General features: G+C 41.2%; 1 protein-coding gene across 6 annotated transcripts in view; it reads right to left on the bottom strand.

Annotated features, from left to right (window-relative positions):
- Positions 1-13387, bottom strand: part of mbnl3 (muscleblind-like splicing regulator 3) — a 153944-nt gene that overhangs the window by 129929 nt on the left and 10628 nt on the right. For 4 of the 6 annotated variants that reach the window (XR_011602170.1, XM_070962353.1, XM_070962355.1 and 1 more), the window contains 4 exons: positions 8079-8243; positions 7134-7337; positions 6801-7040; positions 5588-5741 (listed from right to left, as the gene is read on the bottom strand). Coding sequence is in view for 5 of the 6 variants with exons in the window: in XM_070962353.1 (XP_070818454.1) it covers positions 5588-5741; positions 6801-7040; positions 7134-7337; positions 8079-8243 (763 nt within the window). In the remaining variant the exon portion in view is untranslated. Of the gene's footprint in view, positions 1-196; positions 292-5587; positions 5742-6800; positions 7041-7133; positions 7338-8078; positions 8244-13387 lie in introns of all 6 variants that reach the window. The other 2 variants (XM_070962356.1, XM_070962357.1) reach the window with 1 other exon arrangement.

The raw sequence follows: 13387 nt of genomic DNA, 5'->3' as shown, positions 1-13387 counted from the left end.
AGAGTCCTCTCAGGATAGATTCTGTTTTCATTTGCACACGTCACAACAGACTGGAAAGTGAGGACAGATGAAATGTGAACATAATATAAGTGACACTACAGGCAGGTGTTTCTTTAACCTGATGAAAGAGGACTATGAACTTAGACTCAGACCCTCCTGAGCTAAAATAAAAGAGAACTGAAATGAAAGAGCAAACCTGATTCGAGGCGGCAGATTCAGCGAAAGGAACATTGGTGACTGGGGTCGAAGCCGACGAAACAGTGGAGGTGGTGGCACCGTGCATCATGGGAACTTTTATTCAGGCGAGTCAGACGAAAGACAGAGGACGAGGATGTGGGCGGGGAGGAGGGGGAACAGGAATGATATGGTTACCATGGCAAAATGTGTCGGATCAAAAGTCATGGCACAAGTCAAGTGATATTGCCAGGATGAATTTGAACAAGTATCAAGACACATGCAAACAAAACAGAGATAAAGAAAATTACATATTTAATTAGCCAACCGGTTGCAAAATAAAAGAAAATGCATTGTTTCACCAACAAATGGTTGTTAAACAAACAAGGCAATACACAATCATACAATCAAATCAGACTGGAGTATCTGATAATTGTATTCAAATGGACGGGGCGCATGTGTGTATGGAGGGAGCAAATGATCCATCAGAGAAAAAGCCCTTCTCAATTATGTCACAGCTGGAAGGTGACGGTCGATTTTAATAAAAATACAGTTCAACACCTGCAGGTTCAGTTTAACTCATGATAATTTTGTGATTTAGTGACTGACTGGCTTTGCAAGATAGATTTCAATATCTCACTTACATACTGCATTAAATTCATGACTATGCTGTAACACACACACACACACACACACACACACACACACACACACACACACACACACACACACACACACACACACACACACACACACACACTAATGTCTCACTCCGTCAGTCTACTCGTCACTGGGAGGACGACTAAGACATTTTTCAAAATGTCTGAGAAAATATCCTGATGGTGTCAGCAGGGGTCATCTCGGCTTTGAGATTTTTTTTTAAGCCCCTGTATACTTTTGATCCACCCACTCAAGTGTTTTCATTTATGTTGGTTGATCAGGCCTCTTTTAAAGGAGTCTATACAACGATGCTTAATGGACATGTCACTCACACGTCTGCTGTTTTTGTTGTGCCTGTTGTGGTGGGACATCATACATGATTACCATTCTTATTAGAACAAATAATCTAGGAAAATCAGATTGATCTTATCCATCAGAGTCAATGAAAACACCTGTGTGGGTGTTCAGAGCCTTTTACAGAACGATTGTGTTATAAACTGACGACCTGGACTTTACAAGATGAGTGCCTTTACCAGGTAGAGAGAGTCTTAAGAATTATGCTTTTTGTTGCATTATGGGAAATGTAGGATCTAGTGTTTTTGGATCTTGGGACTAAAAGTGAGGATATCTCAACCTTTTATTTGATTCTATCTCTTGTGAATCCATCAACTTCTCAGAAGTGCAATGCTGAATCACTGGAGTTCTGTTTTCAAGATCCAGTCTGTAGGATTAGTGGCATCTAGCAGTGAGGTTGCAGATTACAACCGCCTGAATAACCCTCACCTCACCCTCCCTTGAGAACCTACAGTTTGCTAAATGTGCTCTCTAGAGCTAGTGTTTGGTTTGTCCATTCTGGGCTACTATAGAAACATGAACTCATTATAAGGTTACAAAAACACAATGATTGTTTTTTTCTCTGACATTATACAATAATGTAAACATAATTATGAGATTCCTTTTCTGCCAAGATATCAGTGTAAATTCGACACACTGGACCTTTAAGCAGTAGAATTCACAGCTGGACCAAAGATGAGACAAAGATAAGAAAGCTGAACTGCGATCACAGCAGGTGCAAATATTCTCCTTTCCCACCAGCAGCAACATAAGACACCCTAGAAACTTACACCAGCAACAGACACACGGAAACATTCATTTTTCTTTTTTCTGCCTCCTGAGTTTCTGCTTTTGATGACAAAAAGTTTATTGAATGAAATTATTTCCAAATGTGGTGTAATATGGTCATAATATCAGAATGCAGTGGTGGTAGACATGGTGTGGATGGAGAACACAAAGACAAGTCAGGAAATGAATGAAGAGAGGTGGTCACTCACACTCACACACACACACACACACACACACACACACACACACACACACACACACACACCTGCACACATACACACAACAGCACGACACTCTTCAGGCACCTTTCATCATTACTATCTACAAGATTCATGACTACAATTCCGATCAGCATCACCACAACTGACACTGTATCTGCCTGCTCTGTGTGTGTGTGTGTGTGTGTGTGTGTGTGTGTGTGTGTGTGTGTGTGTGTGTGTGTGTGTGTGTGTGTGTATCTCTCTGTAGGGGAAGATCGCTGTTAACACCTCTAGACTGTCACATACCGTATTAAATGTACTGAAAAGATTTTAAAATCATGTAAAATGACTAAATAGTTCAAAAAGAATTTATTTACTCTGATATCTTTAGTGTCATATTTGTGAGCATTTTTATCACACAGCCACAATGACAACTGGGAAACACTTAACTACACACTCAGTTAAGACCTGTTGAGCGTAGTTTGTGGGAGGTTTAAAGGGGCTGGTACAGGTGGAGGATTTATTACAGCGAGAGCGTCGACTGCTGGCCCTCGTCCGGCTTCCTTGACCCACCTGAGCTGCCTACACCTTCAAGCACACATACAGTACGCGTGCACACACATGCACACCCAAGCATGCGTGCACAGAGTTGAAATGACAAAGCATGGCTTGTTAAACAAATAGGACATTAATGTGATTGCAGAGAGCCACATGATAGCACACACTTGATGCAAGGAAAAGGACAATGGGCTGAAAGCTCCAAAATGAACAGCTACGGGCTTCAGTAGCTGACACAGTCATTTGTGGTATGTTCTCCCAATGGTATAATGTACCTCAAAACTGACAGCTTTGAAGGACCATAGCAGTTTGAGCTTATTACCTGCACATTTCATATACTTTACAGTACACTGCTGTCCAACCACTGGTTTCTTTTCAGCACAGGGTGGTATAAAAATCAACTTAGGGAAACTTGGAGCTTGTTAGGAAGAGGTGCTGCATCAACATATGGTCACCTTTACTCTCCCTCAGTGACATTATCATCAGTTATAACCTGAACTCGTTAACAGTTATACAGTTATGAGCAAAGACTGCTTTTAAAGCTCCTTTTCTCAGGCAAGAAATGATCACATCATTCATGTTGTGGATTTTCTGAGCTTCAGGTTCAAAATATGAGTCAAAACTTCTTTGGATGCATAAGAGAGAGTTTTCGAAACATTATCTATTCTTTTGGCATGCCCTGGCGGTCTAAGGGTTTAAGGCACGAGACAAGGTAAGGCAAGGTTTGAGTTTCCTGTCTCCTTTCCCACAAAAGACTACAATTTTCATCTTAATAAGTTATGGCTTTGGAGAGCCGTTGGCAGTACTGTAGTGCATAAATGATTTTTAGTTGATGGCTAAAACGTGCTAACAGTATGACCATGTTGTCATTCAATTAATCAATCAATCATTAAAAAAGCGACTGGTCCACCAACATATATATATTGCATAGTTACAGCTGACCCACCAATAGCTCCTGAGGGCATCATGCACAGAACAGCGCCCGTCACATTATGTATAGCTATATGTGAGGGAAAAAAATGGATGTGAACAGACAAGACAGGCAGCAAGAGGGGGACAAAAAGAAAACAAAGAGGACAAAGAGTTGTAGTAAAGAAGAAGCTGTAACTGGCAACAGCAGGTTAACGGGTTCAGGTTAGGGCAGAAAACACAAGCAACATTGAGGCTGTCAATTAGTACCAACACACACAAACACACACTACTAATGAGAGCGCTGCCGTCAGCTGATGGGCAGACAAGACGCTGAAGCTTTGATCAGCACGTTGCAGGAGTGGTTTATCCATGCAGCAAGAAATGAAGATGAAACTAAATGTGCACGAGCAAACAGCAAACTCTCCCCTCTGCATGGAACAGGTACAGTATGTGGGTGTTTGGCTGCAGACCTCCATGTTGTATAATTTGGGCACGCGGCACATCAATAATTCATGTCTGACAGACTTCAAACATTTCACTAGCCACTGTTTCTTTGCAGTTACCATCCGCTTGATGTGAAGTGAAAATATCTTTTTCAGTGTTGATATCTAGTAGTGACCAAATATATGTGACCAAAATGTTATTTCATGTCTTTATAAGTTAAATTTTTTTTTCCACTGGTCTCCTTTACTGACTAATGAGCAACTATTGAGTATTTTCATTAATTATTTCACCTATGAATAATCAGAAAATAGTAAAAATGAGAATTACAGCCTCATGGTTGTATGCCTCCTCCAACCAGTCACCAGTCAAAGGTCACGTTCACCTTAGACCACCAACATTTAGTCAGCTCATCCTTGAGTCTAAGTGAAGATTTTGCATGTGTATGTATGTGTACAACCTGAAAACACCACGCCTCCTGGCACAGCTGTCTCCAGTGCAGAAGCAAACACAAACTCTGACAGCCCAAAGTGACACTTTTAAAGTACATATCATTTTAGACAAAACCTCAACACCTGATACTCAAGTTACAATTACTGGTAAAAAAAAAAAACAACAGAGAAAATCAGCCAATCCTCACATTTGAGAGGCTAGAACCAAAAAATATCTTTTTCTTGATAAATCAGTTAAATGATTAAGCAGTTTCAGAGACTGTTGGCAATGAATTCTCTGTCAATCAATCAGTTACTTCACTAATTGTTTCAGTGCTAATTTAATCCAGTAAAATGTGTTCATACATTTTCAGCAAACCCGTCCCTCCAATCTAAATTAAACCCTTAAAATCAAGGCTCTCCTGATGTCAGCTAATAAGCACACGTTAGCAAAACACTCAAAAACCATGGATGAAAATTACAATCATTTAAATCTTCAACATGGTTAAGAGCAGATGGACCGGTGTTGGCTCTCCTTTGCTCTGTCTCATTTTTTTTGTTTATGCTGCTTCTATGACTTACTGCTACTTTCAGCCAAAACTATGCTATTAAATAATTAGGACTTCTAAGATTTTCAATATCTGATAGGCTAAACAAACCTGCAGTTCATGCAGCCACCAATGAACGCACCGGTAGCCTCATATAAAGGCCTTCTGACATCATTATTTTTTGTGCATTCTCTGACTTTGTTTGTAGCTTCAACAACTCTCATCACGTGTCAAGCAAGAGTGAAGCAGATGGAAGCAACACAAGGGAGGAAGTGAAGCGTGGCGTGATAAAAGGGGTAAAGGTGAGCAGTTAAACTTCAGAGAAGCTTTGCACAGGCACAGAGTGCATACTGTTACCACTACACCCGTGACTTCCTGTAACCCACAACATGACCTTATCATTAAATATAAAAAAAAACCCTTGCATTTATCTGCAGCAACTTTCCAAGGGTTAATGATTCCAGTTTACCTCCTGCATGCATGGTAAGGTAAACACTGTACGGGCTATGTTTCAGTGTTGCTATTGCGTGTCGAGACTCACCAGTGGGGATGAAGGCTGGTTGCTGGAGCTGCATGTTAGCCAGGGCTTGCTGGTAGTGGAACATGCTGGGGTTGAAGACAGTGGCAGCAGCTCCGTTGCTCTTCTCTAAGATCGGCCTCTTTGGTAGCGGCTGCATGGCACCTGGAGGCAGAGCCTGGCCGGGAAGAAAGCCAGAGGAAGGAGGAGAGATCTTTAAACACTGGTCACAAAATGTGTGCTTAGAGAATATCAACAATTTCCCTGAAACAAAAGAATAGCCTTAGCTGATGTTTACACAGAGTAAATATACAGTATCTATAAGTGCATCATCATCCACTTGATGTGGATGTTTCTGTTTACCACCACAAGAGGACACTGCAGTATGTAAGATTAGCTGAAGTGATGTAGGACAGCCCAGAGGTCAGGCCAAGAGCAAACTGGGATTGCTATGATTTCATTCACTAATGGGGCCTGTGCTGAAACATCAAATTTCAGAGGAACATCGCCAAGAGAACAGGGTACTATAACTATAACATGAATATATACACATATCACATTTTAGCATGTGATGACAAACTGCCACTAAAATGTCATACTTAGTTTTCAATTATCCTGCCTGAGAATCTTGACTAATGTAAGATCAGATCAATGAAAATGTGAACCACTGGTGACAATTCAGACTGGCACTACCAGCAGCAGTACAGTCATTCACCAGCATACAGCATTAGCAGCTGCATCAACAAAAACTAGTGCCAGAATGTATAAACCTTGGATACATTTGTTTGTAATCCCTTTCATTTTACTATTTAGTAACTTTTCCAGTACTGGTTTTCTTGTTTTTCAGCATCAGCTCTGCAGATTGACCTGATTATGTTACAGTTGCTCACAATGCTAACTTTAGCCCTTGTAGCTTGCTTCACCGAGAGCACAGGCTCAGACACATGCACAGCAGCAGACATTCATGAAAAACATAATCCCCAGACTACATTATCAAATTTCAAGCTGCCTGAGGGATACTGTGATACCCGGATGCTTCATTGCATCAGTAAACAATATCCAAGTAGAGAACAAGAAAATGCTCTCCTGTTTCACTGCTGTGTTAAGCAGATATGGCGAATTTTGATTTGTAACTTTTTAAGAAAGAGAGGATTGGTTTACACCTGTGGTTTTTTCTGTCCATTGTATCATACACAAGCAGCTGATGTTCTAAGTCACAGTGTTGAGAAGGACTCACCAAGGCTGCGGACGCTGTGGTTTGACTGGCTTGGTGCTGTGCAGCCTTGATCCTGGCCTGCAGGTGAGCCGGGGGATGGAAGTACTTGCATTTGTCTCGGCTGCAGCGGCCTTTAATATAGTCCATGCAGACAATGACCGAATTCTCGCTGCAGTCCACCATGCCAGCCTCCAGGGGGTGAGCGTAGCGGCAGTCGCTCTCACCCCTCGTGCAGTTACCGCGCTGGAATTCTCGACAAACCTGGCAGGGTCATCGGGAGCACTGATCAACATTTACCTTTCATCATACTCGGGCCAAACATAGCAACACAACAACTGCACGCAGGCCGCATACCTCCAGCTTGTCTGTGCGCACATGTTTTTGTGCGGAGGTGCCGTTGGCCATGGCTGCAAGGCCGGTGGGACTCCCAGGGACCAGCAGGGGAGTACTGGGCAGCAGCTCAGGCATCAAGCCCATGCCTGGGCCCATGTGGCTCAGATATGGACTGAATGCCATACTGGGACTCGTTGCCAGGGAGGGCGTCACTGGGAATGTTGTCTGAAGAAAGCAGAGAATGGCAGCGATGAGAGAGACAAAATAAGTTATAGCAGAGCTTCCTTTTGCTTTAAGAGAGGACTGATGGTAACATAACCAGGAATGTGGGTGTTTTTACCTCCAGCTATACTATTACTTCAAACATTAAGAAAAATGCATGAATAATATATGAAAGATCACCACTTTTCATATTCAGCAAATTACACGTTTCCAAAGACTTAGACAGGTCTTCCAAAGCTACCTTCACTATTGCTAATTAAAAGAGCACAGAATTATAATTATTCTGGACTTTCCAAGTGAATAAGAGTTTTAACCAAAGACAAGACAAAAACTAAAATAAATCAAAACTGATGCGCCACATGGCCTTAATTAAGTATATTTTCAAATATTTTATTAATTTAAAATCACCTTACAGGTTATATTTGGCAGATCTTTCTTTATATAATTCTCACTGTAAATGGACAGCAAGCAAAGCGAGCAACTTCTGCTTTCATCTCTAAATAATAGACAGAAGAATGCTAAATTTTTTATTCCCTATTTTATACGGAGGACAGAAGTCGGAAAAAATGTAACAGAGATTCATGCCAACACCAGCAGGGAGTACAAATATGATTCTATTATTAGAAAAATAACTCTGCACTGACCAGATCATCCCTCACAGTGCAGTGTTAGTAGTTTGACAAATAAATGACCCTTCTTCTAATGCATTATTGAAAAATCCTAGCTTTAGTGTTGACTGCTCACTATGGGCTGCAACTGTGCTCCAGGCAGCATGAACTGCATCTGTTGAGCCAACATGGCTGCAGCGGCCTTCTGCTGGATCAGGTTGTTCCTCCCATTGATCTCCAGCTGGGTTTTCAGGTGTGGAGGTGGGTGCAGGTATTTGCAGTTCTCGCGTGTGCAGCGCCCCTGTGGAGGAGAGAGGAAAGAGGAAAGATGAGAGCGGGCCAAGGGCTGACATTTTACAGTCCCAATGTAGAGGGATGAGAATACTGTAATCTACGTTTAGTTGATCTCATCCATGTAATCAAATACAATTTGTTAAACCAAACATCAAGAGGGATGCACGTGTTTACAGAGCAGAACTATGTACGATGAATTCTGGTGGAATAAAGCACTAATGAAGTCCCAGAAGGCTGCACTTTGGATTATTCATGAGAAATGTGCAACCACTTTCTAAAAATGTTCATTAAATGTAACAAACGCTCTGCTGAAATCAACAACAACCAGAGCAAAACAGTAATGTAGACATTTAACCGGCGGTAATTCAAAGCTGTCTGTTCTTTCTACTTCTACTTACTACAATCAAACAGTTTCTTCATCTTTTCATTTTCTAGTAGTCATTTTCTAAAGCAATGTGAAATGACAGGTGAAGAATTCGAGCCAGCTTTGGATTTTTCCACGGAGGCACAGCAGAAGCCAGATAAACTTTGCTGACAAGAGATAAAGCTGCAGAGTGAAAACATATGCTCCACTCTCAGCGGCCTGAACAACAGATCCTGCATCTCTGCCTGGTAGTTAGCAGTCCAATAAATAAGCTCCTTTCCAGAAAGAGAAAAATAAATATTTACAAGTGTAAGTGGCTGACCGCAGCACACATTACTTGTCTATTGAAAATAGAGACTAGCAAGCTTACTTTCTTCATAATATATTTTAACACGCTGCGACCTGCATTATGTTTGCGGGTTGTCCTTCCATCTGTCCCATTCTCTCTCTCTCTTTTGTTTAAATAATCATCTTTACTAAATTTTATGCTTTCCACCATGGGGTTTTGCTTAAAATCTCTATATAATAATGCATTGTGTAAGGTTGTATATACAAACCCAGGAACACAAGACATAACATACACAACATACAAAAGACACACAACACAAAACAAGAGACGTGTACATTCATGTAACATTCATTCATCTTAAAAGTAACACATATACCTCTTATCCAACCCCCTACCCTATACAAACACACACCCCACATGCAGACACACACCTCACATTAGTTCCCAGTCCCTTTCAAACCATGCCACAGGTTACTAGCTGTCTCTGAGTTTTTGTTTCCCAGTGTTTTAAAATGAGCCTCTTGAAAACAAGGGAGGAAAACATAACCTGCCATCCCATTGGATAACCTTTTTTTTTTTCAGCATTTTGAAATATATACAGCTACGTACTGAAACACTGAAAGCTAATGACCTAACCTGAGCAGAAGATTATAATCATCTGTCTTTCATTTCTGCAATCTTGCAAAGTCATCCTTGGCATTAGTTTGTTTATGAATATGTCAGAGAGGATTCATTGATTTTTCTACTCAGTCAATCTCCTTATGTAGTTTTGGCTTCATTTTAACTGAAAATGACATCATTATCCCTCTTAAATGTGTCTTAAATGCATCCCATATAATATCTATTGGAGGTATATCAGCAGCTGTTGTATTTTCAATATTTGTATTTGCAAATATCTCAATATGTTTTTAATTATGTGTTTAAGAAATTCTGTATTGATTAGATATTCTCTATTCATTCCTGAACTCTTTATATCTGCAGAGGGAGCGAGTCATCGTCCAGAGAATCACCATGTTTCACTGCAGTGTTTCTACAGTAGCCCAGAATGAACAAACCAAACAGTGGTTCTACAGAATTGTTCGTGGCCTACATAGGTTCTCCCACACCCTTAGAAGGGGAGGGTTAGGAGAGGAGTATTCAGTTGCTACCTCACTGCTACACACCACTAAATCCTGCGCAGTAGACCATTAAGTAAGAGTAGCAAGTAGTAGTATGGATATTCCGTTAAAAGAAAATGTCCGGCTTTAAAAATTGTAATTTAGCAAAAGTATTTAAGTATTATCAGCAGAATGTCGTTGACATACTGCAGAAAATGCAACCTGTGAGTGTGAAACAATTCTATATATCAGACTAGATGTAGGCAGTCAAGATGGAGTTCAGTTTTACTATTTTACATAATGTTGTGTAGCTTAATATATAATAATGCAATGTGCTTTATTCTGTAAACTCATCATATGTTTTGTATGTAAAATCTTAATACTTAAAGTAACTAACAATACATACAGTTGGGAAACTTATCTGTAATTATTGATCTTTAGATGATCTTTTATTACTCTTCACCTCCAGGGGATCAGAACAGGGTTTACTGGCATGAGGTTTAAACTCCAGTCAAGGGAAGGACAGTTTTTAGGAATAAATGCACTTTCCTATTAGAACAACGTGTCTCAATAACTACAATGAAATATTAAAAACATGTGCTCTGCGTTGACTGTTAAACATTTAATATGATGAAAACAGGGAACTATTCATGACCCTTCATTAAAAAATGCAGCATGAGCCATGTTGGCTGAGCAGCCGGTACTCTACTGTGGGGCTTCTGTGCATAGTCAAAGCGTTTCTATTTGTTCTGTATGCAGAGCTTCACTCAGCACATGCAGGCTTAAACAGTGACGGGAGACAGTTTGTATGTATGACTATAACCAAAGCAGGCACGTATTTGAGCGATGCCCTTTCCAGAGGTCAACAATATTTGGGGCTATACATTAAACCGATTATTGGATGCAAGTTGAACAATACATAACTGCAGTTCCAGTTCATCTGATAACGCTACAACTCTCGGACTTTTGGAAATATTTCTATATTGAAAAATAATTAAGTGATCAATGCAATATGTTACATCCAAAGTGAAACTGTGGATGCAAAACAAACACCTCAATAACCTAATACTGACTTGGGTTGTTGAAATTCTGCATTTTACTCAGCTGAGGCTTGTCCTGATTCAGCAACCTCTGCCACAAACCATTTTGATCAGACGTTCTTTATCCTCATTTTTACCTGTCATCTTTGGCTTCTTGACAAACCCTAAATCAGATTTTGAGCCATTTATCTAAAAGCAATTCGTTTTGCCCCAGAATGTCATTAAGGCAGTGTCCTTCCTCCCTGCCAGAGACTGTGGGGAAGGTGAAGATGGTGCTGCAGAAACACTGCAGGTCAACACACACTCAGAGGAAAAACTGCAGTCTCCATTAAACCCCTGGGCCGCCAGCAGCTGTCTGCCCCTGCAGATGAGCTGTTAACCCGCTAAACTACCTCCACTAAGTGTCATCAACATGCTCTGTCATCAAACCACACCCACACAAGGCAGCTCTCATTAGGTGACCATGAGCTACAACCGACAACGGAAAACAAAAAACTCGTAAGACAAACTGACGTCATGGTGCAGAGACTCTGACGGCAACGGATGATGTCATGCGGAGAAGAGGACACCTTAAAAAAGCAGCAGGAGATCTATATCGGACAGGAGGTAAACGCAGCGTCTCCTACATCAGCATTCATTTGGGATTCACACAAGCTCACACGCCAGAAGAAAGATGCACAAGCTGACATGTAGCAGCCTGAAGAGACGGCTGGGATGGTTCACAGGCATACATAAACACTCTCACCTACACCGGGGATGTGAGCAAGCTTTGCATCAGCAAGCTGTGTGTTCAGGGATGAGTCTGTAATGACGAGTGAGTCCCATAAGCCCAGCAAGCCTGCTCAGTATGGGGAAAGAAAGGCACCCATCAACCTAATGATGTATTTTATATGTGTGCTTAAAAAAATAATGAAATAAAGAAAATTGGACCAAATTAATGTCTGAATATTGCGCTCTGATAACATGAACACTGATACAGATGGAAAGTTTTATAAAAGCTATAAAGGCTGGTGTAAAGACAGAGGCCAATGAAAAGCAGTGTTGAGGAGAGTATTGGGTCAGGAATCTCCTTTCGGTAGCCATGGCAACACAATACGCAACACAGAGAAAGTCCCTGTTAATACAGCGGTTCACTGCTGATGCATTCAGAGAGAGCAGAGAGATGGGATATCGATAGACTGCACAGATCTTAACATTTTTAGGGTTGCATTAAATTCTATATTAACGTGGGACAGACTTGATGTTTTTCTTCAGTTCCAGGATCACCTGGCTCGAGTCTGGGCTCATTCCCATATGTGACAACATGTAGAGATGAAATAATTAGTCCATTATTTGACTCAATTATCAATCAATGGCACTATCAGTCTGTCCAACACTTTGGTTCAGACTGACATATCTCGACAATTGCTCGATGTATTAACATGAAATTGTATATAGACATTCATGTTCCCCAGCAGATGGATCCTAATCATTTTGGTGATCTCCTGACTCTTGATCCAGCACCACCATGAGGCTGACATTTTGGGTTTTTAGTGAAATATCTGAAGGGCTGTTGGATGGACTGGTCCAGATGTCCAGGTGCTCAGCTCATGAATCCTAATAACTCTGGTGATCCTCTGGCCTTTCACGTAGCACCATCATCAGTCCGTTCAATACTTTGGTTTATGATCAAATACATGCAAAACTACTGACATTCTCACCACCCTCAGCTGTACTTAGGGTTTAATGCTAAATCAAATGTAAGCATGCTAACACACTCAGCATGCTGAGGGGTTAGAAACTGGACAAAAGAAGCATTTAAAAGGAGTCATCTTTGGCTTGTGTAGGGCATTTCTATCTTATTTCCGTTATGTTATGAACCAAAAAAAAACAAAAAAAAAAACGGAGAAAAGAATTAATTAATCATCTACAAAGTGATGTCACCCAAAAGTGCCACTGGTGTTGATTCTCCTGTATGTTGGGCAGATGTGATGTCCACACTAATCATTGGAGATGACAGCAGCACTCCAGTTAACAAGGTAAAAAAAACTAGGCGGTGAGCTTCCCCCTCCCTCCCCTGCAGCAGGTTCAGACCGACCAGACAGAGCTAATGGGGGCGCAACGCGGAATGACAGCGGTCGGCTCGGACTGGGCTGGAGATGCCAGATATGGGAGGGACAGTGAGGAGGGAGGCCATTAGCAGATAAATCCATAAAATTAACAAAGAAGGGAGGGGTGGGCGGACACCGGGAGGAAGGAGTGATGCTGGCCCTGTTGGGGACAGAGCGAGGTGCGTCTTTGTTTTTTCTAGTCAGTCAACCAAAAACAACGGCTGTTGGCTGAGTATAATCCCGAACAACAATGGGGATAGAAACACTGTTC

The sequence above is a fragment of the Chaetodon trifascialis genome, chromosome 5 (genome assembly GCF_039877785.1).
Source record: "Chaetodon trifascialis isolate fChaTrf1 chromosome 5, fChaTrf1.hap1, whole genome shotgun sequence".
Classification (NCBI taxonomy): domain Eukaryota; kingdom Metazoa; phylum Chordata; class Actinopteri; order Chaetodontiformes; family Chaetodontidae; genus Chaetodon; species Chaetodon trifascialis.
Note: the sequence above shows the minus strand (reverse complement) of the source record. Positions and strands in the feature narration are given on the sequence as shown.